The sequence below is a fragment of the Amphibalanus amphitrite genome, unplaced genomic scaffold (genome assembly GCF_019059575.1).
Source record: "Amphibalanus amphitrite isolate SeventyFive unplaced genomic scaffold, NRLGWU_Aamphi_draft 000014F_arrow, whole genome shotgun sequence".
Classification (NCBI taxonomy): Eukaryota; Metazoa; Arthropoda; class Thecostraca; order Balanomorpha; family Balanidae; genus Amphibalanus; species Amphibalanus amphitrite.
Window position 1 is genome coordinate 1,802,097 of NW_024881510.1, and position 27,975 is coordinate 1,830,071.

The following is a 27,975-nucleotide window of genomic DNA, read 5'->3' on the forward strand; positions in this document are numbered from 1 at the left end:
CCTACTCTTTTAGGGCTGCAACGGCAAGAAGTTGTTTGCATAAATACACATTTATATTTGTCAAACACACAAAAAAGATGCCCATTCATCCCACACACCACACTGCATATATCATTTATCACGCCTCAGTCTTACCCTCACAACTACAGCGACACTAGCGTCATCTTCTGCCGATTCTGCGCAGCGTGTTTTCGTACAGCTGCCGGTAGGGGTGCTGCTGCTGACTGGGTGAGAGCGGCACGCCGGCCGCCCGCCGCAGTGAGGGCGACATGAGGGCCAGGTTGGAGAGCAGCCCGCAGAACGACGAGATGGTCCAGTAGAACACGACCGCCTGACGGCAGCACGGAGGGGACGCTGGTCACTCAGGGTCACACAGGGCCGTTCAGGGCAGTTCAGGGTTACACATGTTCACTCTGCTTCACACGATGATCCGTACGGTTCCATGAGGTCGCAACTCGCAGAAACGTACAGAGTCACGCTGGGCTTGCTAACCCTTCTGAACAAGATAGAATTGGTCTAAACGACTGGACTGGGCATCAAGACAATACAAGTGAAGAGAAAAAAGAACAGACAATTTTTGGCAAGCCGACCTCATGAGTAACTGCTCTGACCCACAGAGATAGACGCAAGGCAGCCAGCGTCCCAACCCACCGAACTAGACGCTAGACAGTGACCTACCGAGGGCAGCTGGGCGGCCACAGGTACCACAATGACGGTCACGCCGCGCGCCAAGTTGGTCATCCAGCGCTGTAGCCGCGTGCCCCGCTGGACCCGACTGAGCACACCCACCTGGGGGCGGACAAACGGCGTCAGGTCAGAGGTCATGGGCGGTCACTAAAGGTCAGCGGACGGGAGCAGGAAACTCCCGAGCTGGCTTAGAAGGCGTCCAGAGAGCATGGCTTGGCATCAAATATCGACACTCAAGAAACTAACAGCCACTCTTGAAACAAGCGTGAAAAATGACAAGTAGCGTAAAGGACATCGGTCCAATGCCAGCAAGTTGCACTAAAAGGAAACCCCTTCAATCTGCATCACGGCTGCAAAAAAAAAAAAAAAAAAAACAGCGACGAGATTACTCCTCATCGCGCGACGCGTGACCCACGTAGAATCTCCATTCCCCCTCTCTCTCCTTCCCTCCCTCTATCTCCCTTCTCACCTCGATGGCACACAGGTTACAGACGGCGAAGAGCACCGGCAGTGCGAGTGTGGGGTCCGGCATGGCCAGATTCGGGAACCACAACACACCGCCCACAGCCAGCTGAAGACGGACCAGCTGAGCCGCTGGACAGAGGAGAGAGACGGGTCAACTCGACGGACCGACAGACAATAAGACGACCCAGCTGAGCCGCTGGACGGAGAGATGGGTCCGACGGTCAGACAGACATACGAACGGACAGACGGACCAGCTGAGCCGCTGGAAGGAGAGAGACGGGTCAGACGGTCAGACAGACATACGAACGGACAGACGGACCAGCTGAGCCGCTGAAAGAAGAGAGGAGAGACGGGTCAGCTAGAACACGTGGAGCCTTCAGACGGCCAGCATAGACAGACGGCTCAAACAAATAGACGGCCAAGCAGGCCGACAGACGGACCAGCTGAGCCGATGGACAGATAGGGGGGGGGGGCAGAAATCAATTGAAAAACCTCCTAGTTATCTGATCAGACCAGGCCAGACCAGCCCCTAACCACCAGCCTCCCTAGCAAGACCAGATTCGCTACTCACAGCACACCTCGTCAGACGACAAGACCCGCCGCCACCAACCTCCCTCGCCCTCCGTCAGCGGTCACAGTGGCCTTACCGGCGTCCCTGGCGGGCAGTGCCCAGGACAGGTTCCTCAGTGCCATGGAGAGGCCGATCCAGAAGGGGAACTGGAACCAGAGCACCAGGCCCGCCTTCAGCGGGTGGCAGTTGTGCTGGGCGATCAGCTCAGACATCTGCTTCTTCACCTGTCGGAACACAAAGGGGGAGAGGGGTGAGTAAGACGGTCAGCGAAGGAGCAGATGGGTGGGAGAAGAAGAGGGACGGAGACGAGGGATGGGTGGTGTCGCCGCCGTCGTGCGGCTCCGGTGAGGAAGGACGGCCGTTTGGTGGCCGCCAGCCGCCGAGACAGCCGGCAGCCGTCCGGGGTCCACCTGGTCCCCTCTCGGGACCGGAGGCGGCCGTCGTCGAACCCCTTTCTATCCTTCAGACAGCATGTGGCCAGCCTCAAGGCCAGGATGGTCAGAAGGTGCAACGCCCTGAGAGCAGTTGGAGGTAAAGCCTGGGGCGCGAGCACCACGGACCTGAGGACGCTCTACCTGGCTTACATCAGGGCGTGCGCGGACTACGCTGCAGCGGGCTGGATGTCAGGAGTGGCCCCCACTACGCTGGAGCAGTTGGAGGTCGCCCAGCGCCAGGCATGCCGGATCATCACCGGCTGCCTCAGGTCCACCCCGGCGCCAGCGCTGGAGCGCGAGGCGGACGTGATGCCGTTCGCGATACGGCGGAGGCAGCTGACGGCCGCGGCGACCCAGCGGCACCTGAGGGACCTCCCGGGGGATCCCCTGCAGCCGGTGCTGACAGCGACGAGGCCCAGACAGCGGCTCCACCGAGATCGAGGCTGGGCCGACACGGGACTCAGTACGTCCTCGGACGCTGGTCTGGGAGACCTCCCGCGGGAGCCGGTGCTGGTGGTCCCACGGACGCCGCCGTGGGAGAGTGCCGCGGGAGGCGTCACCATCAGCAGTGCTGTCGCGAGACCGACAAAGAGAACGGACCCACCGGACAAGCGGCTGGAGGCGGCACAAGAGACCCTGGCGGGACTCCCGCCAGCCGACTACACCGTATTCACAGACGGATCGGCCACAGACGGTGTCGAAAATGGCGGGGCGGGAGCCGTTGTCTTCCGGGGGGCGACAGAGCTGGAGAGGATCCGATTCCGGACCCCTGCAGGCCGCTGGACCTCCAGCTACCGCGCGGAGCTAACGGCGCTCGACTCTGCCCTCGCGTCCCTCCTGAGGGGCGCGGAGGGCCCTGCTCCGCGGGAGGTACGAATATGCACCGACTCCCAGTCGGCCCTGCGTCGCCTCGCGGAGGGCCCGGCGGCGCAGACGGATGTCCTGGCGGACAGAGTCTGGCAGGCTGCTGGACCTAGCCGACCGCGGGACGCACACGTCCCTGCAGTGGGTTCCCGGCCACGCCGGGCTCCCCGGCAACGAGCTGGCCGACGAGATCGCACGGGAAGCCGCCAACCTGGAGCAGCATGACGTGCCGATAGACCTCCCGTCAGCAAAAGCCAGGCTGAGGAGGCACGCCCACCGGGAGTGGGAACAGCGGCTGCAACCGACCCGCTACGCCCTGCAGAACGGAGTGCGCCGCCCCCCTACGGCTGAGCGCCTGGGACTCTCCCGCCGGGAGTGCGTGGAGGTCGCGAGACTCCGTACCGGCCACTCACTGATGCTGCGGGAGTATCGACACCGAATTGGCCTGGAAGATGACCCCACCTGCCCGGAGTGCGGGCTGGAGGATGAGACACTAACTCACCTCCTGACCGACTGCCCCGCCCGGGCAGATGCGAGACGAAGGATATTCGGAGAGGACGAGCCGGAGATAAAGGAAGCACTGGGAGAACCGACGAAGCTGGTGGAGCTCCTGAGGCGGCTGGGCCGCCTGTGAGGCGTCCCCCCGTATGGCTTCCAGCCAAGGGCCGGAAGCACTTCAACTTCAACTTCAGGGATGGGTGAGACTGACGGACTGGGAGTGGGAACGGATCGGGGTAGAAGAATTAAAGACGGACGGAGGGGAGGGAGGGGGACACAGTGGATGGGAGGGGCTGGGGAGAGAAGCATGCATGTGGATTGTGGATGAACTTTTTATGAGGGAGGAGGAAGCAGACACAAGGTTGAGTTGGGACACCCGGCCGTCCCCCTACATCCCGACAACGGACACCGCCCTCTGACACACATTAGTGATTAGACCCTGACACCCCGACGCATACTATTCACTTACGGCCTTGTTGAAGACGCGTTTGGCACGCTTCTGATCCCACTGGTACTTCCGAACAGCGACAGACATCTCTTTTTTGATTTCCACAACTACGGCATCCATCTCCGGCCGCAGGTTCTCAAACTTGGCCAGGATGTAACTCTGAAAGATTGCCACGGACTTGAGACAAATATAAACGACCAAGAAATTGTACACTCAGAGAAATCCCAAATATTGTACGGATCTACACTATGCATACACTTGATATTGATGTTCCCGATCATAACTATACCGATTATCAGAATTCGCCCGATCGGACCGTAGGGGTCGGGGCTTTCGCGATAAGATCTGCTTAGCGTGGTCATTGGCTCTGTCAATCGGTCCATTAATTTGTAGAAAATATGTATGTATGTATGTATTGACACCAAAAGCCTTCCACATATGGCGTGGCGATTACGGCTTATGATTATGATTTGGACTTGGCTTATAAAACAGTCATAGGTACCTCTCCAATACGCAGAGTTACTTGACCCCCGATAACACCCCTAGTTCCCTTTTACGACCCACAACGGCCACAAGAGTAACACCTGTCGGCTCTGCGCTACATCCTGAGCACTGTCCGTCAGGTACACCGCCCAACCGCCCACCTGGTAGAGCCCAAGCGGTAGGGTGACCAGGCCGCGCGCCGCCACCGTCGTCACCAGCACGGTGGCCCACCAGGGCAGGCCGCTGACGTCATGCAGGCTGACGATGCCCTCCTGGACGGCTAGCACGGGCCGTGAGGAGGCGACGCTCTGCAGCACCTCGGCGACGCCGTCCCGTCGCGCCGACACGGAGAAATGGCGCGCCACCGGCCGGTCACCGCCGGCGCCAACAGCCGCGACTCGCGCCGCCGCCGACAGGTGGCAGGACGGGCGCAGCAGCAGGCAGCGCAGCGCCATCGCCGCTGCTCAGGAGAGACCAGTCTGGAAAGATGAGAAAACACTGTAAAAATTAGCTTGATCAGCTAAAACTAACTGCAAAAAGTCCACGCGCTGCTTGGAAGTAGAGGGTCTGGGTCACTACACATATGGCATCATGCAAGTGATGCAACAAGATCTTCTTGGCAGGAACCTGGGCCTACAGCTACCTATTCAACATATCAAACTCAACAAAACTCAGAACAGTACCAATACCTACTTAGAAGTTAGAGCTTTGTACACTTTTATCACATCTTCATTTCTATGCTCAACACTGATTCCTCCTGCATCCACAAATCACAATTTCAATTTAAGAAAACATACCACTTATAACAGTTTTTGAACTGATATAGCAGTTTTGTAGCTTGAGCTGGGCCTATCACAAACCAGGAGCTTTAAAGGCTCAATGATTACCCTAGGCTGCCATTTCATTTTTGTTCCAGCTCATTCCTTACTTTTCCCTTGCTGAAAAATGCCAAGAAGCCGGCCACCAGTTGCAGTGGCAGGGATGGGAATTGGCTGCTCGTCAGCCAATTAATTTGCCAGTAACTTCCGCTGAAAACACTATCTAATGGTCGTTTCATTTATGACTTGAAGCCAAAAATAACCAATCAAATACCAAACTAACCAGTAGGTCAAGGTGAGGTAGGTTAGGTACCTACCTATGTCATGTGTAGTCAAGATTACCTTGTTTTAACCTGCCCTCGCTGGCAATGGCGTACCTATCTCTCTGGCTCTTAATGGATTTGAATTTTGAAAAGATTTAAATGTTCACTTTCTATCAAATCTATCTTTAAAAAACATTGATTCCCTCATGGGCAGGGCTTTGGGCTGGGCTTGGATGTTAAATAAATGCGCTGCTTTCGCATGAAGTGCGCCAGCTCGAACATGAGGATCGCCGTTACTAAATTCTGTTAATGGTTCATCACAAAATAAAAAATGAAAATTATCCATAAAGTACTATTCATAAAGCAGAATGATAGCAAAGAACCGCAGAGAAAAATTATGGCCGTGTTCAAATACACTAAAAGAAGGCAAAACAACATGAATTGCGGCCACAGGAAAAGTGTCAAAGAGTCTTCAATTCGGTATTGCGGCACAGTATAGATTCGGGCGTTACCAGTAGTGCCATCTATCGAGCCGCCATAGCACTTTGATGTGAACGGCATCGCTTTTAAGGCTTTGCACAATGGACATTGCACGGTGCAAGCGCAGTGATCAGCGCCAGCACGAGGTGTCTCATAGGATCAAGTGAGGTGTTCTGAGGACCCCGACACGTTATATTTCTCTAAAGACAGCCTAATGTGCGAACACTTGCCGATTTTCACTAATCAGTCTGGGGGTTAGATTCACCCGGGCTAATTACATTCGTTTGAGCTCAATCGACAGCCTTGCGATATCAAAGTAGCGCCTGGCGGGTGCCGGCGACTCTCTGCTGTCTTTAGAAACCGATCAATTTGAGATAAGATAAATGTTGCATTTTCTCAACGTGGACAAACAGTACGTCCGCATTGTGAACGGCTTTATTCTTTATTTTAATTCTCAGCATCAAATGCAAAACACTAATTTGCATAGGAACAAACCTTGGAACGAAGACTAGGTCACGCCTTAGCCAGTGCAAAACCCTTAAAAGCTCACCATATCGATCACTCATACCTGAGTCGACATCGTTAACACAACACCATTCACAAACCGGTATAAAGGCACGGTCACATACGCCTCAGTAGGCCGCTAGTCCTACTTCACCGTCACATCATGTACCAGCCGCATATGTCTGCTCAGAATCCAGGCCAGTTTGAACGCCCGGCCGCACGTGCCGCACTGGTGTTTCCGCACGTCGCTGTGCGCGAAAATGGCGTGCTTCTTGAGGTCGCAGGCGGCCGTGAACTGTTTGCCGCACTGTTCGCACGTGTAGCGGCGCGGCTGGTGGGTACGCACGTGCTGTTTGAGGCTGGAGGTGTACAGGTAGCGTCTGGGACAGAGTGGACACTGCTGCAGCTCGTGCGGGTGCTCGGCGGCCCAGTGGCGCTGCAGCGCCGCGCTGGTGGGGAAACTACTCCGACAGAGCGCGCAGTCAAAGGAGCGCCGCCGCCGCCGCCGCCGCCGGACCGGCGGGGCACGCGGCTCCGGCGCCGACTGAGAGTCGTCTGAGGGAGGCTGGGGACGGGGAATGGATCAGCGTTACACAACGGGCGGTAACACAGCTCGGCAAGTGGTGTGCTGACACGAATTGATCAGCGTCACACAACCGCCAGCGGTAACACAGAGGAATGTGGTGTGCTGAAGCGGGTATGGGTCAAGCAGGTGATTAGACTGACCGTGTCGGAGTACAACACTTCGGTGCATCCAAAACACAGTCCTGAACAACGATTATTTACTGGACATATCACACAATAGCCATAGGTACCACCAGTAAAACGCCTTTTGGGCGAAGAACGAGCGAGCGAGATAGTGAGCCCTGCACGTGCGGAAGGGCGAGAGGGTGCTTCCAACGGGCTTGCGCAAAGCACCCTTCTAACTGGTCGCTAGCGGTGTGCCAAATTTGAACGCAATCGGCCCAGCCGTTCCTGAGATCTGGAAGCGGCATTCTGCACGTGCGCACGTGCAAACGGGGTCCAAAATGACTTTTGCACGGCACCCTACTAACTGGTCCCCAACCGTGTACCAAATTTGAGCGCAATCGGCCCAGCCGTTCTCGAGATCTGGAAACGCCCCCTGCACGTGCGCACGTGCAGTAGCACCCTAACCGCAACACATGGGAATGCATTGCCTGGTGGGTGCCTACCTGTATGCCAAGTTTCAGCGAAATCGCCCCAGTAATTACCGAGTTACGGAAATGGGAACAAATTTGGCACCTCTTATTGTTGTATTTTGCACGTGCACTGGGGGTGACCCACATGCATCGAGAGTATCCTATTTTGGGTAGAAGGGATGCTGCTACCCTACAAAAATTACCGCAAGTCAATCGCTCAAGCGGCTGCTGAGATATGAGCCTCTCAAAATCACTACTTTTGCAAAACAGCTTGAACACCCTTGACTTTTCACGTGGCACGTGCCACGACGGTCACTGAGATGTATCAAAAGTAGTCAATTACAGGGTAGAAGGGATGGGGCTACCCAACAAAAAAGACCGCAGGCCAATCGGTCTAGCGGTTGCTGAGATATAAGCCTCTCAAAAGCGTTACAGGCCGGGCCGGGCCGGGCCGGGCCGGGCCGCTCATACTGATATTTTTCCGTTATATTGAAAAGACTCACTTCGCTCGCTGCGCTCGCTCGCTCGTAATAATTTGTAGACTCATTACTACTCAGCAAGCGAAAGCTACGATCTACCAGCATCAGTCGAATCAACAACTCGCTACCCCTGACCAGGTATCCCCGACGTTAGGTGAGCTCGTACATACCTCGGCGACCACGTCCTGCGGCATGTCCTCGTCCAGCAGGGGGGAGCAGTTGCTGACCGCGTCTATCGTCTCCGACTGCACCAGGTCGGCTGGCTCCTGGAGGGGGGAGGGGTCACAGCACTGACGAGGATTAAAGAGTCTGTCAGTCAGGGGTTACAAATATCAAAGCTGTGGCATTGTGATAAAAACCAGCACTGTGCAGACAAATTGTGGGCCGAGTCCGGGCTGAAGTGACCAGCCTGCCGGAGACCGGTCAAGGGAGAGCGATGAAGGATAAATAAATATCTGACTATACCCTAGGCTCAGAACTACTGTACCAAACACAGTGTCTGAACAGTGACCCTGGCCTATCCAGAGACAACCCTATGACATCGTCTGTGACTCTTTGGGTTTGAGCGTACCTGATAGATGACGAGGTCTCCGTTCTCCAGAGTCTCCGTTCGAACCACCGTCTGTGAGATCTCCCGGTCGCTCTCTCCTAGCAATGTGACCACAGTTATATAGATCAGATGTTTGAGAGAGAGCGCCTTGGCCAGTGACACACAGCAGACCTGTACACAACAGCTGAACAATCTGACAAATTTCAAGTCTCTTACCTTATCACACAGCGAAAGACGAGCATATGAAGTCAGGACCACGAGGAATTCCATAACAAGAAGACGGGACGTGACACGGCCTTCGTGAAAGGAGAGGATGACACAAATATTTCGGCCTTCGTTGGAGAACACCCGATCCCGGCATCACCTGACACCCGCCGCCCTGTACCCAGCCCACCCGCCACCTCCGTCTTACTCACCTATAGTGATGAAGGCCACCGGCTGCCCGGTCGCGGTGTCGCCGATCTCCGCCGGCGTCTCCGCTGCTGGCGACTCGCTGTCGTGTGTGGGGTCGGCTGTGGCCGGGACGAACTCAGTCCCGGCGTTCTCCGGAGGGTCGGCAGAGTTCAACAGCGGGGTGGCCGGCCGCGCCAGGGGACGGGGAGACGAGAACTTCAGCCGCACCTGGCCAGGGAAGGGCACAGAGTCAGCTTATCAATTAAGAACTTATTCTGGGTAAATGTGGTGACTTCATCACTTATGTTCACTGATTTGGGCCATTTGGAGGTGAATGTGACATTGTGAGTTAAAAGCTTTGCCTTGAGCAAACTAGCAATTATAATACCAGTAAAACGCCTTTTGGGCGAAGAACGAGCGAGCGAGATAGTGAGCCCTGCACGTGCGGAAGGGCGAGAGGGTACTTCCAACGGGCTTGTGCAAAGCACCCTTCTAACCGGTCGCTAGCGGTGTGCCAAATTTGAACGCAATCGGCCCAGCCGTTCCTGAGATCTGGAAGCGGCATTCTGCACGTGCGCACGTGCAAACGGGGTCCAAAATGACTTTTGCACGGCACCCTACTAACTGGTCCCCAACCATGTACCAAATTTGAGCGCAATCGGCCCAGCCATTCTCGAGATCTGCAAACACCCCCTGCACGTGCGCACGTGCAGTAGCACCCTAACCGCAACACATGGGAATGCATTGCCTGGTGGGTGCCTACCTGTATGCGAAGTTTCAGCGAAATCGCCCCAGTAATTACCGAGTTACTGAAATGGGAATAAATTTGGCACCTCTTATTGTTGTATTTTGCACGTGCACTGGGGGTGACCCACATGCTTCGAGAGTATCCTATTTTGGGTAGAAGAGATGCTGCTACCCTACAAAAATTACCGGAAGTCAATCGCCCAAGCGGCTGCTGAGATATGAGCCTCTCAAAATCACTACTTTTGCAAAACAGCTTGAACACCCTTGACTTTTCACGTGGCACGTGCCACGACGGTCACTGAGATGTATCAAAAGTAGTCAATTACGGGGTAGAAGGGATTGGGCTACCGAACAAAAAAGACCGCAGGCCAATCGGTCCAGCGGCTGCTGAGATATAAGCCTCTCAAAAGCGTTACAGGCCGGGCCGGGCCGCTCATACTGAGATTTTTCCGTTATATTGAAAAGACTCACTTCGCTCGCTGCGCTCGCTCGCTCGTAACAAACGGAAATCCGAGCGACCTTACCTTTCTGAGTTGTCTAAACAAATTTCGTTTTAATCTAAATTCAAACACGTCATGGCAGCACGAACTTTGTCCAGAAACCAATTGCACACCCATTAATGGGAGAGTGTAGATCACTGAAAAATCACACTCCCACTCTAGCTTGACAGGGGGCTCTAATAGTTTCCAATGATGACAGCTGCATTTCTCACGTCTTTCTCGATGGCGGTGAGCCTGGCTTGTAGTTCGTCGGCCTCATCGAGAAGGGCAGCACACGAAGTGCAGATCTCGGAGACGGAAAGATCACCGCTTCCCTGTCAAAGGACCCGAAAAGGGTTACAACATTACACAGCATCAAAGGCGTTAGTTAAGTGCCACAAACGCTGTGGGATGATATCAAACTTTTATCCACTATTTTTAATGACTTTTAAGTAGTAGGATGTCAACAATTGGAACGAAACCTAAGCAGAAAAAAAAACGATTCAATGAAGGCACAGTGGATCTTTCTCTAGACAATCACAAGACGGTTGACACAGAGGAGCACCCGCCTACCTCCTCGAGCGGCTGCAGTACCAGTGAGGAGAGCATATCGGCCACCAGGCGACCGGACGGCCGCGTGCGGGAGCGGAAAATGTTGAGCCGGATCACCAGCGGGTGTTTGCAGACCACGCAGGTGCCGAACGGACCCAGTTCGGCGCGCTGTCTCTGTCGGATCGGACAGGGCCGGACAGGTCAGTCGGGACAATGACGACAGACTATAAACGGACCTAGCCAGGGACGTTGGTGAATACCGGGTGACGGACGGTGGGTCAGGTGAGGTTACGACAAGTAAAACTACAATGAAGGTATGGGTCAAACACCAATTCATCAATGTGTGTCGACTACTTGTTAGGGTCGAGTCAATTTGTCATTTATGCGGCTCAGATTCAGCGCAACCCATCACACTGGTTACTTTTACTTAAAAAATGCCTCATTGGTTAGGCCAGACTAAGTCACAGTGCAGTCAGGTGTGCGAAACAGACCCTATTGCTGTGAGCGAATGCAGTCTTTCAGGTGGACAACTTCATCACCAAGTGCTCATATTTGAATAGTTATCTAGATGTAAATGTGTCGTGCCGTGCTAAACAAAGTTCAAAGCCCAAAGTCCATGCCATTTCTATGATAAAACTGAAAACACTAAAATTCAAATTTTTGTACAAGAAAACACGGCGTACCAACGTGATTTGACAGCACTTTGTACCCAAGGTGCAGCATTAGCCAAATGTCTACTTACCGGGCCCTCGATCACCGCGTCTGTGCCACCGTCAGCTGCTGCTTCCTCAGGTGCGTCTGCCCGCTCCCTTGTCAGCACCTGCCTCTTCTTCCCACCAACCTCCACTGACCGTACGCCGGAGTAACCCGACGGCGGCCGCGCGCGGCGGTGCAGACTGCAGCGCGCGTGACGCCGCAGGTGCGCCAGTTTAGCCGTCACCTCGCGCCGACACCAGCGGCAGAACGGGCGGCGTCTGTCCCAGGGCGAGCGGCGCAGCCAGGCGCGCAGCTCCGGCACCGACTCCCAGTTGGAGAGGTAGGTGAGCCGGCGGCGGGCCGGCGCCGGTCGCCCGCCGACCTCCTCCTGAGGACCGTCAGCGCTGCAGTCGCGCTGGTCATCGGCCGCCGGTCCGTCCTCGCCAGCAGCGTCTGCCATTTCCCCGGCACCATCTCCGGTCCCGCACACAGTCTCTTCTGTTTCAGATTCGGCCTCCGCGGTGGCCGTTCCGCCCTCCTTCTCGCTGCCCGGAGGCTGAAACTCGACTCGCACTTCTGCCTTTGTCACGTTTCGGATGTGTCGCCGAGAGGCGCCGTGTCTCCGCACGTGAGCTAATTTAGGCTGTATATCACGGCTACACACCAGACAATGGGCGTAGCGAGGTCTGTCGGAGCTGCGGCACAGCCAGCCGGCCAGCTCGGGTCGCTGCTCCCACGAGGGGTTGTACTTGGCGTGGTTCACCCAGCGGCGGGGCGCATGGGAGGTATTGCCGTCCCCATCACCACCATTGGACTTTGGGGGCGTCGGAGCTGACGGAGGGACGATGGCGGTGTCGGGAACTAGCTCAGTCTCAGGATCGGACTGGCACTGAGAACGGTCAGCCGTCACAGGGAGTCCATCTCCGGTCCCGCACACAGTCTCTCCTGTTTCAGATTCAGCCTCCGCGGTGGCCGTTCCGCCCTCCTTCTCGCTGCCCGGAGGCTGAAACTCGACTCGCACTTCTTCTGCCTTTGTCGCGTTTCGGATGTGTCGCCGAGAGGCGCCGTGTCTCCGCACGTGAGCTAATTTAGGCTGTATATCACGGCTACACACCAGACAATGGGCGTAGCGAGGTCTGGCGGAGCTGCGACACAGCCAGCCGGCCAGCTCGGGTCGCTGCTCCCACGAGGGGTTGTACTTGGCGTGGTTCACCCAGCGGCGGGGCGTATGGGAGGTATTGCCGTCCCCATCACCACCATTGGACTTTGAGGGCGTCGGAGCTGACGGAGGGACGATGGCGGTGTCGGGAACTAGCTCAGTCTCAGGGTCGGACTGGCACTGAGCGCGGTCAGCCGTCACAGGGAGTCCATCTCCGGTCCCGCACACAGTCTCTTCTGTTTCAGATTCGGCCTCCGCGGTGGTGGTTCCGCCCTCATTCTCGCTGCCCGGAGGCCGAAACTCGACTCGCACTTCTTCTGCCTTTGTCGCGTTTCGGATGTGTCGCCGAGAGGCGCCGTGTCTCCGCACGTGAGCTAATTTAGGCTGTATATCACGGCTACACACCAGACAATGGGCGTAGCGAGGTCTGGCAGAGCTGCGGCACAGCCAGCCGGCCAGCTCGGGTCGCTGCTCCCACGAGGGGTTGTACTTGGCGTGGTTCACCCATCGGCGGGGCGCCGTGGAGGTATTGCCGTCCCCATCAGCACCACCGGTGTCCGAGGATGGAGGGACGACGGCGGTGTCGGGAACTAGCTCAGTCTCAGGGTCGGACTGGCACTGAGCGCGGTCAGCCGTCACAGGGAGTCCGTCATTCTCTGGGCGATATAAAACCACCAGGGGAACGTCACCCTCCCGGTCGAATTGGACCAACGGGGATCGGTCGTTCTTTGTATGGATCTGAACCAAAGGGGACCCCTCGCTCTCTGGGTCGAGTAGGACTAATGATGTCCCGTCACTATCTGGGTGAGGTCGAACCAACGGGGAATGGTCACTCTCTGGCATGTGTTGGGCAGGGACCAAGCCAGCTGTGTCACTCTGGTCGTCTCCAGCGTCACTCCCACCAGTCTCCCGCCCGCCGGTCTCCTCTGTTCCCTGGTCGGCGTTGCAGAGCCCCGCAGAGTCCAGCGGTGCCGGCTCAGGCTCGCTCACCAGACCGGCGGCGGCGGCCAGCCGCGCGTGCCTCCGACTCTGCGCGTGCCTTTGAACAAACACCCATTTGGCCGTGATCTCGCGGTAACAGTAGAGGCAGAACGCCTTTCGCCAGTCGGCGGCAGAGCGGCGCAGCCAGGCGGCCATGCCAGGCCGCTGCCGCCACAGCTCGATGGTCTGTGCACGAGACTGTTTGCCAGTGCTGGTACGGCCGAGCACACCACTAGGAGCTTCATCAGTAGCGCCCACATGCTCTACAGGTCGTTGACTGAGCCGCCGGTGACGCTGGCTGGTTCCATGCTGTCTGAGGTTCAAAAGCTTTGGCACTAACTCCTGATTGCAGCACACACAGAAAGCATTGTTGGGATTGTGTGGAGAGCGGCACATCCAGTCACTCAGATCAGACATTGTCTGCCACCTGGGGTCGTACTTGAGCACCTGCTCACGTGGTCTGCGGACAGCTCGAGCCATCTCCAAGTGGTTTCTTGTCGAGTGAGTGCGCAGTTGTTGCAGACTAGCCTTCACACGCACATCACAAATCGAGCATATACCAAACTTTGTGGATGCAGGATCTGGTTGCAGCCAACTCTTAAACTCTGGATCAAGCATCCAGCTTGGCTGGAATTGGGGCTCCATTTTAATGCCCACCATCAGAAAATGATACCTATAATGACTCTAAAACAAAGCTCCAGCTTGCAATGTAAGCCTGAAAAGAGTGAACACATTAAATTGATTAAAGGCTGAAACAGACTTTTGCATTCAGGAAATCGCATGCAAGAGCCTATTTAAATGCATCATAATTCTTCCAGCATCAATCACATGCGGGAGGTGCATGCGATTGATCACAGCATGTTTCATGTATTTGAATAGGCTCTAGCATACAATGTCCTGACCACTCAAATCTGTTTCAGGCTTAACAGTTAACATACCCAATGATGAGGATATCACCACATCAGCATATCAGGCCTTGGCGTTACCTGGTCAGCATTGTGTTGCGCCACCTGGCTGACCAGGTGGCACCACATGATTGCCATTAATATATTTATATGAACACGGTAGGTCGTAGGTAGTAGATGGACCTAAACGCATAAAATGGCACTAATAGATGGCTGGTTGGTTTTGGGTTAAGCACCATATCCGGGCTCTGATCAGCGGCCGGCTAGTACTCTTGCCGGTGCTCACATGACATACGTGCTGGTTGCCCCGGCAATGGGCTATTGACCAATGAGAAGCGAGGAAAGTGCAACGTCACTGCGATTTTTCATATACCTGTGCCCCCCGTAGTGCGCTTCTCATTGGTCAATAGCCCGTTGCCGGGGCAACGTGCACGTATGTGTGCGCGGGCTAGCGCGCTAGCCGGCCGCCGAACAGCGCTCCGGTGGACCAAGTGCTAACAGAACTCTCACGCTGTTCCAAGCAGTCAGGCAGCTGCAATGCCGCGTGCATTGCCCAGGAATCAAACCCAGATGGCGGCACTAATAAGGAAATTGATAGATTTGTTTGTTTTGTTTTGTTGAGTTAGGCCCTTTCGGTTTGAACTTTGACAAGACCATTTCAGATCCGGAAGGGTGAAAGGAATTAGGGGAGACATTGGTCTGGGCAGACACCCTAGAGCGGTAGAGAGTCACCAGGGTTGAGCCAGTACGAATGTTCATTTACCAGCTATGAGCTTGAAAAGACTTACTTCAACAAAATTAGCTGCCTATCAACTTCTTCTTAAAGGGACCCTCCCAATGTAACGGAAGTTGGCACAGATTCAGCACAGATTCAGCACAGCACAGATTCGGTAGGGGGAAAAAAGGCCCCGGTAGAGGGAAACCTTTATGACCCGTTTTCCCCTAGAAATGACGTCACAAAGAGGTAAAAATGGGTATCAATCGAAAGCTCTCGTTTACCCAGACACAGTCCCGCAGGAAAATTCCACTTTTTTCCCATAGGAAAGTTTTTACGGGAAAATCAAAATTTTGGGTCAATGGGGGGTCCCCCCCGATTTCGTTCAAAATCGGCACACAGGTGCCCCACCACCAGCCGAGAAACTTTCCCCAAAACGGTCCCCGTTGCATTGACGTTTAAGGCCCTTAAAGCCCCGTAAACTCGTAAAAAATCCGTAAATTCGCCCTTGTACGGCCAAAAACGGGGCGCTATGGTAAAAATGGGTATCAATCGAAAGCTCTCGTTTACCCAGACACAGTCCTGCAGAAAAATTCCACTTTTTCCCCATAGGAAAGTTTTTACGGGAAAATCAAAATTTTGGGTCAATGGGGGGGTCCCCCCGATTTCGTTCAAAATCGGCACACAGGTGCCCCACCACCAGCCGAGAAACTTTCCCCAAAACGGTCCCCGTTGCATTGACGTTTAAGGCCCGTAAAGCCCCCTAGACTCGTAAAATATCCGTAAAATCGCCTTTGTACGGACAAAAAAGTGGTGCTATGGTAAAAATGGGTATCAATCGAAAGCTCTCGTTTACCCAGACACAGTCCTGCAGGAAAATTCCACTTTTTTCCCATAGGAAAGTTTTTACGGGAAAATCAAAATTTTGGGTCAATGGGGGGTCCCCCCCGATTTCGTTCAAAATCGGCACACAGGTGCCCCACCACCAGCCGAGAAACTTTCCCCAAAACGGTCCCCGTTGCATTGACGTTTAAGGCCCTTAAAGCCCCGTAAACTCGTAAAAAATCCGTAGATTCGCCCTTGTACGGCCAAAAACGGGGCGCTAGGGTAAAAATGGGTATCAATCGAAAGCTCTCGTTTACCCAGACACAGTCCTGCAGGAAAATTCCACTTTTTCCCCATAGGAAAGTTTTTACGGGAAAATCAAAATTTCGGGTCAATGGGGGGTCCCCCCGATTTCGTTCAAAATCGGCACACAGGTGCCCCACCACCAGCCGAGAAACTTTCCCCAAAACGGTCCCCGTTGCATTGACGTTTAAGGCCCTTAAAGCCCCGTAAACTCGTAAAAAATCCGTAAATTCGCCCTTGTACGGCCAAAAACGGGGCGCTAGGGTAAAAATGGGTATCAATCGAAAGCTCTCGTTTACCCAGACACAGTCCTGCAGGAAAATTCCACTTTTTCCCCATAGGAAAGTTTTTAAGGGAAAATCAAAATTTCGGGTCAATGGGGGGTCCCCCCCCGATTTCGTTTTAAATCGGCACACAGGTGCCCCACCACCAGCCGAGAAACTTTCCCCAAAACGGTCCCCGTTGCATTGACGTTTAAGGCCCGTAAAGCCCCCTAGACTCGTAAAATATCCGTAAAATCGCCTTTGTACGGACAAAAAAGTGGTGCTATGGTAAAAATGGGTATCAATCGAAAGCTCTCGTTTACCCAGACACAGTCCTGCAGGAAAATTTCACTTTTTCCCCATAGGAAAGTTTTTACGGGAAAATAAAAACTTTCCTATGGGGAAAAAGTGAAATTTTCCTGCAGGACTGTGTCTGGGTAAACGAGAGCTTTCGATTGATACCCATTTTTACCCTAGCGCCCCGTTTTTGGCCGTACAAGGGCGAATTTACGGATTTTTTACGAGTTTACGGGGCTTTAAGGGCCTTAAACGTCAATGCAACGGGGACCGTTTTGGGGAAAGTTTCTCGGCTGGTGGTGGGGCACCTGTGTGCCGATTTTGAACGAAATCGGGGGGGACCCCCCATTGACCCAAAATTTTGATTTTCCCGTAAAAACTTTCCTATGGGAAAAAAGTGGAATTTTCCTGCAGGACTGTGTCTGGGTAAACGAGAGCTTTCGATTGATACCCATTTTTACCATAGCACCACTTTTTTGTCCGTACAAAGGCGATTTTACGGATATTTTACGAGTCTAGGGGGCTTTACGGGCCTTAAACGTCAATGCAACGGGGACCGTTTTGGGGAAAGTTTCTCGGCTGGTGGTGGGGCACCTGTGTGCTGATTTTGAACGAAATCGGGGGGGACCCCCCATTGACCCGAAATTTTGATTTTCCCGTAAAAACTTTCCTATGGGGAAAAAGTGGAATTTTCCTGCAGGACTGTGTCTGGGTAAACGAGAGCTTTCGATTGATACCCATTTTTACCCTAGCGCCCCGTTTTTGGCCGTACAAGGGCGAATTTACGGATTTTTACGAGTTTACGGGGCTTTAAGGGCCTTAAACGTCAATGCAACGGGGACCGTTTTGGGGAAAGTTTCTCGGCTGGTGGTGGGGCACCTGTGTGCCGATTTTGAACGAAATCGGGGGGGACCCCCCATTGACCCGAAATTTTGATTTTCCCGTAAAAACTTTCCTATGGGGAAAAAGTGGAATTTTCCTGCAGGACTGTGTCTGGGTAAACGAGAGCTTTCGATTGATACCCATTTTTACCCTAGCGCCCCGTTTTTGGCCGTACAAGGGCGAATTTACGGATTTTTTACGAGTTTACGGGGCTTTAAGGGCCTTAAACGTCAATGCAACGGGGACCGTTTTGGGGAAAGTTTCTCGGCTGGTGGTGGGGCACCTGTGTGCCGATTTTGAACGAAATCGGGGGGGACCCCCCATTGACCCGAAATTTTGATTTTCCCGTAAAAACTTTCCTATGGGGAAAAAGTGGAATTTTCCTGCAGGACTGTGTCTGGGTAAACGAGAGCTTTCGATTGATACCCATTTTTACCCTAGCGCCCCGTTTTTGGCCGTACAAGGGCGAATTTACGGATTTTTTACGAGTTTACGGGGCTTTAAGGGCCTTAAACGTCAATGCAACGGGGACCGTTTTGGGGAAAGTTTCTCGGCTGGTGGTGGGGCACCTGTGTGCCGATTTTGAACGAAATCGGGGGGGACCCCCCATTGACCCGAAATTTTGATTTTCCCGTAAAAACTTTCCTATGGGGAAAAAGTGGAATTTTCCTACAGGACTGTGTCTGGGTAAACGAGAGCTTTCGATTGATACCCATTTTTACCCTAGCGCCCCGTTTTTGGCCGTACAAGGGCGAATTTACGGATTTTTTACGAGTTTACGGGGCTTTAAGGGCCTTAAACGTCAATGCAACGGGGACCGTTTTGGGGAAAGTTTCTCGGCTGGTGGTGAGGCACCTGTGTGCCGATTTTGAACGAAATCGGGGGGGACCCCCATTGACCCAAAATTTTGATTTTCCCGTAAAAACTTTCCTATGGGAAAAAAGTGGAATTTTCCTGCAGGACTGTGTCTGGGTAAACGAGAGCTTTCGATTGATACCCATTTTTACCATAGCACCACTTTTTTGTCCGTACAAAGGCGATTTTACGGATATTTTACGAGTCTAGGGGGCTTTACGGGCCTTAAACGTCAATGCAACGGGGACCGTTTTGGGGAAAGTTTCTCGGCTGGTGGTGGGGCACCTGTGTGCCGATTTTGAACGAAATCGGGGGGGACCCCCCATTGACCCAAAATTTTGATTTTCCCGTAAAAACTTTCCTATGGGAAAAAGTGGAATTTTCCTGCAGGACTGTGTCTGGGTAAACGAGAGCTTTCGATTGATACCCATTTTTACCATAGCACCACTTTTTTGTCCGTACAAAGGCGATTTTACGGATATTTTACGAGTCTAGGGGGCTTTACGGGCCTTAAACGTCAATGCAACGGGGACCGTTTTGGGGAAAGTTTCTCGGCTGGTGGTGGGGCACCTGTGTGCCGATTTTGAACGAAATCGGGGGGGGGACCCCCCATTGACCCGAAATTTTGATTTTCCCGTAAAAACTTTCCTATGGGGAAAAAGTGGAATTTTCCTGCAGGACTGCGTCTGGGTAAACGAGAGCTTTCGATTGATACCCATTTTTACCCTAGCGCCCCGTTTTTGGCCGTACAAGGGCGAATTTACGGATTTTTTACGAGTTTACGGGGCTTTAAGGGCCTTAAACGTCAATGCAACGGGGACCGTTTTGGGGAAAGTTTCTCGGCTGGTGGTGGGGCACCTGTGTGCCGATTTTGAACGAAATCGGGGGGAACCCCCATTGACCCGAAATTTTGATTTTCCCGTAAAAACTTTCCTATGGGGAAAAAGTGGAATTTTCCTGCAGGACTGTGTCTGGGTAAACGAGAGCTTTCGATTGATACCCATTTTTACCCTAACGCCCCGTTTTTGGCCGTACAAGGGCGAATTTACGGATTTTTTACGAGTTTACGGGGCTTTAAGGGCCTTAAACGTCAATGCAACGGGGACCGTTTTGGGGAAAGTTTCTCGGCTGGTGGTGGGGCACCTGTGTGCCGATTTTGAACGAAATCGGGGAGGACCCCCCATTGACCCAAAATTTTGATTTTCCCGTAAAAACTTTCCTATGGGGAAAAAGTGGAATTTTCCTGCAGGACTGTGTCTGGGTAAACGAGAGCTTTCGATTGATACCCATTTTTACCCTAGCGCCCCGTTTTTGGCCGTACAAGGGCGAATTTACGGATTTTTTACGAGTTTACGGGGCTTTAAGGGCCTTAAACGTCAATGCAACGGGGACCGTTTTGGGGAAAGTTTCTCGGCTGGTGGTGGGGCACCTGTGTGCCGATTTTGAACGAAATCGGGGGGGACCCCCCATTGACCCAAAATTTTGATTTTCCCGTAAAAACTTTCCTATGGGGAAAAAGTGGAATTTTCCTGCAGGACTGTGTCTGGGTAAACGAGAGCTTTCGATTGATACCCATTTTTACCATAGCACCACTTTTTTGTCCGTACAAAGGCGATTTTACGGATATTTTACGAGTCTAGGGGGCTTTACGGGCCTTAAACGTGAATGCAACGGGGACCGTTTTGGGGAAAGTTTCTCGGCTGGTGGTGGGGCACCTGTGTGCCGATTTTGAACGAAATCGGGGGGGACCCCCCATTGACCCGAAATTTTGATTTTCCCGTAAAAACTTTCCTATGGGGAAAAAGTGGAATTTTCCTGCAGGACTGTGTCTGGGTAAACGAGAGCTTTCGATTGATACCCATTTTTACCCTAGCGCCCCGTTTTTGGCCGTACAAGGGCGAATTTACGGATTTTTTACGAGTTTACGGGGCTTTAAGGGCCTTAAACGTCAATGCAACGGGGACCGTTTTGGGGAAAGTTTCTCGGCTGGTGGTGGGGCACCTGTGTGCCGATTTTGAACGAAATCGGGGGGGACCCCCCATTGACCCGAAATTTTGATTTTCCCGTAAAAACTTTCCTATGGGGAAAAAGTGGAATTTTCCTGCAGGACTGTGTCTGGGTAAACGAGAGCTTTCGATTGATACCCATTTTTACCCTAGCGCCTCGTTTTTGGCCGTACAAGGGCGAATTTACGGATTTTTTACGAGTTTACGGGGCTTTAAGGGCCTTAAACGTCAATGCAACGGGGACCGTTTTGGGGAAAGTTTCTCGGCTGGTGGTGGGGCACCTGTGTGCCGATTTTGAACGAAATCGGGGGGGACCCCCCATTGACCCGAAATTTTGATTTTCCCGTAAAAACTTTCCTATGGGGAAAAAGTGGAATTTTCCTGCAAGACTGTGTCTGGGTAAACGAGAGCTTTCGATTGATACCCATTTTTACCCTAGCGCCCCGTTTTTGGCCGTACAAGGGCGAATTTACGGATTTTTTACGAGTTTACGGGGCTTTAAGGGCCTTAAACGTCAATGCAACGGGGACCGTTTTGGGGAGTTTCTCGGCTGGTGGTGAGGCACCTGTGTGCCGATTTTGAACGAAATCGGGGGGACCCCCCATTGACCCAAAATTTTGATTTTCCCGTAAAAACTTGCCTATGGGAAAAAAGTGGAATTTTCCTGCAGGACTGTGTCTGGGTAAACGAGAGCTTTCGATTGATACCCATTTTTACCTCTTTGTGACGTCATTTCTAGGGGAAAACGGGTCATAAAGGTTTCCCTCTACCGGGGCCTTTTTTCCCCCTACCGAATCTGTGCTGTGCTGAATCTGTGCTGAATCTGTGCCAACTTCCGTTACATACCCTCCCACCTTAACATTAGTTTTGAGTTGAGATAGCCAAGTTTGCGGCCAGGGCCCTGTTTCACCGGTGATAGCAGCACGCTGCTATCACGTTTCGCGAGCTGACGTCATGTCATGACGCCATACTGTTGACGTGATGGGCAGTTCCGGCGCACGATTGCCGCGACCTTGGCCGCGGCATTAAGTGACGTATGAGCCTTTAAAAGTAAGAGTTTATGCAGTCATGATAGTATATTTATTTTCAATATATATTTTTTTAATATGATGTATTTAAAAAAAGTTGTTTTTAAGGAAAATTTGGACGTAAACTTCGAACATTTAGTTGATGACGTAAAACAATATTGCGGCAATCGTGCGCCAGAATTATCCCTTACGTCAGCAGTATGACGTCATCACATTACGTCAGCTCGCGCAATTTGATAGTGGCGTGCTGCTATCACCGGTGAAACAGGGCCCAGGCTCAGAAACGGCTCTCTCTATGTAACGGAAGTTGGCACAGATTCAGCACAGGTTCAGCACAGCACAGATTCGGTAGGGGGAAAAAAGGCCCCGGTAGAGGGAAACCTTTATGACCCGTTTTCCCCTAGAAATGACGTCACAAAGAGGTAAAAATGGGTATCAATCGAAAGCTCTCGTTTACCCAGACACAGTCCTGCAGGAAATTTCCACTTTTTTCCCATAGGAAAGTTTTTACGGGAAAATCAAAATTTCGGGTCAATGGGGGGTCCCCCCCGATTTCGTTCAAAATCGGCACACAGGTGCCCCACCACCAGCCGAGAAACTTTCCCCAAAACGGTCCCCGTTGCATTGACGTTTAAGGCCCTTAAAGCCCCGTAAACTCGTAAAAAATCCGTAAATTCGCCCTTGTACGGCCAAAAACGGGGCGCTAGGGTAAAAATGGGTATCAATCGAAAGCTCTCGTTTACCCAGACACAGTCCTGCAGGAAAATTCCACTTTTTTCCCATAGGAAAGTTTTTACGGGAAAATCAAAATTTTGGGTCAATGGGGGGTCCCCCCCGATTTCGTTCAAAATCGGCACACAGGTGCCCCACCACCAGCCGAGAAACTTTCCCCAAAACGGTCCCCGTTGCATTGACGTTTAAGGCCCTTAAAGCCCCGTAAACTCGTAAAAAAATCCGTAAATTCGCCCTTGTACAGCCAAAAACGGGGCACTAGGGTAAAAATGGGTATCAATCGAAAGCTCTCGTTTACCCAGACACAGTCCTGCAGGAAAATTCCACTTTTTTCCCATAGGAAAGTTTTTACGGGAAAATCAAAATTTTGGGTCAATGGGGGGTCCCCCCCGATTTCGTTCAAAATCGGCACACAGGTGCCCCACCACCAGCCGAGAAACTTTCCCCAAAACGGTCCCCGTTGCATTGACGTTTAAGGCCCTTAAAGCCCCGTAAACTCGTAAAAAATCCGTAAATTCGCCCTTGTACGGCCAAAAACGGGGCGCTAGGGTAAAAATGGGTATCAATCGAAAGCTCTCGTTTACCCAGACACAGTCCTGCAGGAAAATTCCACTTTTTCCCCATAGGAAAGTTTTTACGGGAAAATCAAAATTTTGGGTCAATGGGGGGTCCCCCCCGATTTCGTTCAAAATCGGCACACAGGTGCCCCACCACCAGCCGAGAAACTTTCCCCAAAACGGTCCCCGTTGCATTGACGTTTAAGGCCCTTAAAGCCCCGTAAACTCGTAAAAAATCCGTAAATTCGCCCTTGTACGGCCAAAAACGGGGCGCTAGGGTAAAAATGGGTATCAATCGAAAGCTCTCGTTTACCCAGACACAGTCCTGCAGGAAAATTCCACTTTTTCCCCATAGGAAAGTTTTTACGGGAAAATCAAAATTTCGGGTTAATGGGGGGTCCCCCCCGATTTCGTTCAAAATCGGCACACAGGTGCCCCACCACCAGCCGAGAAACTTTCCCCAAAACGGTCCCCGTTGCAATGACGTTTAAGGCCCGTAAAGCCCCCTAGACTCGTAAAATATCCGTAAAATCGCCTTTGTACGGACAAAAAAGTGGTGCTATGGTAAAAATGGGTATCAATCGAAAGCTCTCGTTTACCCAGACACAGTCCTGCAGGAAAATTCCACTTTTTCCCCATAGGAAAGTTTTTACGGGAAAATCAAAATTTCGGGTCAATGGGGGGTCCCCCCCGATTTCGTTCAAAATCGGCACACAGGTGCCCCACCACCAGCCGAGAAACTTTCCCCAAAACGGTCCCCGTTGCATTGACGTTTAAGGCCCGTAAAGCCCCCTAGACTCGTAAAATATCCGTAAAATCGCCTTTGTACGGACAAAAAAGTGGTGCTATGGTAAAAATGGGTATCAATCGAAAGCTCTCGTTTACCCAGACACAGTCCTGCAGGAAAATTCCACTTTTTTCCCATAGGAAAGTTTTTACGGGAAAATCAAAATTTTGGGTCAATGGGGGGTCCCCCCCGATTTCGTTCAAAATCGGCACACAGGTGCCCCACCACCAGCCGAGAAACTTTCCCCAAAACGGTCCCCGTTGCATTGACGTTTAAGGCCCTTAAAGCCCCGTAAACTCGTAAAAAATCCGTAAATTCGCCCTTGTACGGCCAAAAACGGGGCGCTAGGGTAAAAATGGGTATCAATCGAAAGCTCTCGTTTACCCAGACACAGTCCTGCAGGAAAATTCCACTTTTTCCCCATAGGAAAGTTTTTACGGGAAAATCAAAATTTCGGGTCAATGGGGGGTCCCCCCGATTTCGTTCAAAATCGGCACACAGGTGCCCCACCACCAGCCGAGAAACTTTCCCCAAAACGGTCCCCGTTGCATTGACGTTTAAGGCCCGTAAAGCCCCCTAGACTCGTAAAATATCCGTAAAATCGCCTTTGTACGGACAAAAAAGTGGTGCTATGGTAAAAATGGGTATCAATCGAAAGCTCTCGTTTACCCAGACACAGTCCTGCAGGAAAATTCCACTTTTTTCCCATTCCACTTTTTTCCCATAGGAAAGTTTTTACGGGAAAATCAAAATTTTGGGTCAATGGGGGGTCCCCCCCGATTTCGTTCAAAATCGGCACACAGGTGCCCCACCACCAGCCGAGAAACTTTCCCCAAAACGGTCCCCGTTGCATTGACGTTTAAGGCCCTTAAAGCCCCGTAAACTCGTAAAAAATCCGTAAATTCGCCCTTGTACGGCCAAAAACGGGGCGCTAGGGTAAAAATGGGTATCAATCGAAAGCTCTCGTTTACCCAGACACAGTCCTGCAGGAAAATTCCACTTTTTCCCCATAGGAAAGTTTTTACGGGAAAATCAAAATTTTGGGTCAATGGGGGGTCCCCCCCGATTTCGTTCAAAATCGGCACACAGGTGCCCCACCACCAGCCGAGAAACTTTCCCCAAAACGGTCCCCGTTGCATTGACGTTTAAGGCCCTTAAAGCCCCGTAAACTCGTAAAAAATCCGTAAATTCGCCCTTGTACGGCCAAAAACGGGGCGCTAGGGTAAAAATGGGTATCAATCGAAAGCTCTCGTTTACCCAGACACAGTCCTGCAGGAAAATTCCACTTTTTCCCCATAGGAAAGTTTTTACGGGAAAATCAAAATTTCGGGTCAATGGGGGGTCCCCTCCGATTTCGTTCAAAATCGGCACACAGGTGCCCCACCACCAGCCGAGAAACTTTCCCCAAAACGGTCCCCGTTGCATTGACGTTTAAGGCCCGTAAAGCCCCCTAGACTCGTAAAATATCCGTAAAATCGCCTTTGTACGGACAAAAAAGTGGTGCTATGGTAAAAATGGGTATCAATCGAAAGCTCTCGTTTACCCAGACACAGTCCTGCAGGAAAATTCCACTTTTTTCCCATAGGAAAGTTTTTACGGGAAAATCAAAATTTCGGGTCAATGGGGGGTCCCCCTAGATTTCGTTCAAAATCGGCACACAGGTGCCCCACCACCAGCCGAGAAACTTTCCCCAAAACGGTCCCCGTTGCATTGACGTTTAAGGCCCGTAAAGCCCCCTAGACTCGTAAAATATCCGTAAAATCGCCTTTGTACGGCCAAAAACGGGGCGCTAGGGTAAAAATGGGTATCAATCGAAAGCTCTCTTTTACCCAGACACAGTCCTGCAGGAAAATTCCACTTTTTCCCCATAGGAAAGTTTTTACGGGAAAATCAAAATTTTGGGTCAATGGGGGGTCCCCCCCGATTTCGTTCAAAATCGGCACACAGGTGCCCCACCACCAGCCGAGAAACTTTCCCCAAAACGGTCCCCGTTGCATTGACGTTTAAGGCCCTTAAAGCCCCGTAAACTCGTAAAAAATCCGTAAATTCGCCCTTGTACGGCCAAAAACGGGGCGCTAGGGTAAAAATGGGTATCAATCGAAAGCTCTCGTTTACCCAGACACAGTCCTGCAGGAAAATTCCACTTTTTCCCCATAGGAAAGTTTTTACGGGAAAATCAAAATTTCGGGTCAATGGGGGGTCCCCCCGATTTCGTTCAAAATCGGCACACAGGTGCCCCACCACCAGCCGAGAAACTTTCCCTAAAACGGTCCCCGTTGCATTGACGTTTAAGGCCCGTAAAGCCCCCTAGACTCGTAAAATATCCGTAAAATCGCCTTTGTACGGACAAAAAAGTGGTGCTATGGTAAAAATGGGTATCAATCGAAAGCTCTCGTTTACCCAGACACAGTCCTGCAGGAAAATTCCACTTTTTCCCCATAGGAAAGTTTTTACGGGAAAATCAAAATTTCGGGTCAATGGGGGGTCCCCCCCGATTTCGTTCAAAATCGGCACACAGTTGCCCCACCACCAGCCGAGAAACTTTCCCCAAAACGGTCCCCGTTGCATTGACGTTTAAGGCCCTTAAAGCCCCGTAAACTCGTAAAAAATCCGTAAATTCGCCCTTGTACGGCCAAAAACGGGGCGCTAGGGTAAAAATGGGTATCAATCGAAAGCTCTCGTTTACCCAGACACAGTCCTGCAGGAAAATTCCACTTTTTCCCCATAGGAAAGTTTTTACGGGAAAATCAAAATTTCGGGTCAATGGGGGGTCCCCCCCGATTTCGTTCAAAATCGGCACACAGGTGCCCCACCACCAGCCGAGAAACTTTCCCCAAAACGGACCCCGTTGCATTAACGTTTAAGGCCCGTAAAGCCCCCTAGACTAGTAAAATATCCGTAAAATCGCCTTTGTACGGACAAAAAAGTGGTGCTATGGTAAAAATGGGTATCAATCGAAAGCTCTCGTTTACCCAGATACAGTCCTGCAGGAAAATTCCACTTTTTCCCCATAGGAAAGTTTTACGGGAAAATCAAAATTTTGGGTCAATGGGGGGTCCCCCCCGATTTCGTTCAAAATCGGCACACAGGTGCCCCACCACCAGCCGAGAAACTTTCCCCAAAACGGTCCCCGTTGCATTGACGTTTAAGGCCCTTAAAGCCCCGTAAACTCGTAAAAAATCCGTAAATTCGCCCTTGTACGGCCAAAAACGGGGCGCTAGGGTAAAAATGGGTATCAATCGAAAGCTCTCGTTTACCCAGACACAGTCCTGCAGGAAAATTCCACTTTTCCCCATAGGAAAGTTTTTACGGGAAAATCAAAATTTCGGGTCAATGGGGGGTCCCCCCCGATTTCGGCTGGTGGTGGGGCACCTGTGTGCCGATTTTGAACGAAATCGGGGGGGACCCCCCATTGACCCGAAATTTTGATTTTCCCGTAAAAACTTTCCTATGGGGAAAAAGTGGAATTTTCCTGCAGGACTGTGTCTCGGTAAACGAGAGCTTTCGATTGATACCCATTTTTACCCTAGCGCCCCGTTTTTGGCCGTACAAGGGCGAATTTACGGATTTTTTACGAGTTTACGGGGCTTTAAGGGCCTTAAACGTCAATGCAACGGGGACCGTTTTGGGGAAAGTTTCTCGGCTGGTGGTGGGGCACCTGTGTGCCGATTTTGAACGAAATCGGGGGGGACCCCCCCATTGACCCAAAATTTTGATTTTCCCGTAAAAACTTTCCTATAGGAAAAAAGTGGAATTTTCCTGCAGGACTGTGTCTGGGTAAACGAGAGCTTTCGATTGATACCCATTTTTACCATAGCGCCCCGTTTTTGGCCGTACAAGGGCGAATTTACGGATTTTTTACGAGTTTACGGGGCTTTAAGGGCCTTAAACGTCAATGCAACGGGGACCGTTTTGGGGAAAGTTTCTCGGCTGGTGGTGGGGCACCTGTGTGCCGATTTTGAACGAAATCGGGGGGGACCCCCCATTGACCCAAAATTTTGATTTTCCCGTAAAAACTTTCCTATGGGAAAAAAGTGGAATTTTCCTGCAGGACTGTGTCTCGGTAAACGAGAGCTTTCGATTGATACCCATTTTTACCCTAGTGCCCC

General features: G+C 52.1%; 2 protein-coding genes across 8 annotated transcripts in view; both read right to left on the reverse strand.

The window, feature by feature from the left end:
• Positions 1-31: 31 nt before the first annotated feature.
• Positions 32-5,837, reverse strand: LOC122384939 (cytochrome c oxidase assembly protein COX18, mitochondrial-like). 5 transcript variants are annotated; one of them, XM_043372812.1, is made up of 7 exons: positions 5,646-5,837; positions 4,612-4,929; positions 3,989-4,126; positions 1,800-1,947; positions 1,157-1,281; positions 679-789; positions 32-331 (listed from the first exon to the last, which is right to left on the reverse strand). In XM_043372812.1, exons 2-7 carry the CDS (start codon positions 4,903-4,905, stop codon positions 161-163), a joined length of 987 nt encoding a protein of 328 aa, XP_043228747.1. In that variant the 5' UTR covers positions 4,906-4,929; positions 5,646-5,837; the 3' UTR covers positions 32-160. The 5 variants fall into 5 exon arrangements, with proteins under 5 accessions (XP_043228747.1, XP_043228729.1, XP_043228720.1 ...); XM_043372794.1 differs by having other exon boundaries at positions 5,586-5,792; XM_043372785.1 differs by having other exon boundaries at positions 5,611-5,781.
• Positions 5,838-6,428: 591 nt separating this feature from the next.
• The window catches only part of LOC122384921, a 37,473-nt gene continuing 15,926 nt past the window's right edge, over positions 6,429-27,975 (reverse strand). Inside the window, exons 1-8 of one of the 3 annotated variants that reach the window (XM_043372772.1) lie at positions 15,405-15,473; positions 11,618-14,426; positions 10,897-11,049; positions 10,557-10,658; positions 9,121-9,325; positions 8,726-8,802; positions 8,325-8,420; positions 6,429-7,080 (exon numbers count right to left, since the gene is read on the reverse strand). In XM_043372772.1, the coding sequence (XP_043228707.1) occupies positions 6,661-7,080; positions 8,325-8,420; positions 8,726-8,802; positions 9,121-9,325; positions 10,557-10,658; positions 10,897-11,049; positions 11,618-14,371 (3,807 nt within the window). In that variant the 5' untranslated portion in view covers positions 14,372-14,426; positions 15,405-15,473 and the 3' untranslated portion in view covers positions 6,429-6,660. Of the gene's footprint in view, positions 7,081-8,324; positions 8,421-8,725; positions 8,803-9,120; positions 9,326-10,556; positions 10,659-10,896; positions 11,050-11,617; positions 14,427-15,379; positions 15,474-27,975 lie in introns of those variants that run through there. The other 2 variants (XM_043372764.1, XM_043372756.1) reach the window with 2 other exon arrangements.

Bases quoted from the DNA above. Each gene is read 5' to 3' on its own strand.
- LOC122384939 (XM_043372812.1), bottom strand. From the start codon at position 4,905: ATGGCGCTGCGCTGCCTGCTGCTGCGCCCGTCCTGCCACCTGTCGGCG. The intron at 1,948-3,988 runs GTAAGTGAATAG...GTGTTCCGACAG, and splicing joins AACGCGTCTTCAACAAGGCC to GTGAAGAAGCAGATGTCTGA. The intron at 332-678 runs GTAGGTCACTGT...TGCTGCCGTCAG, and splicing joins TGGCCGCCCAGCTGCCCTCG to GCGGTCGTGTTCTACTGGAC.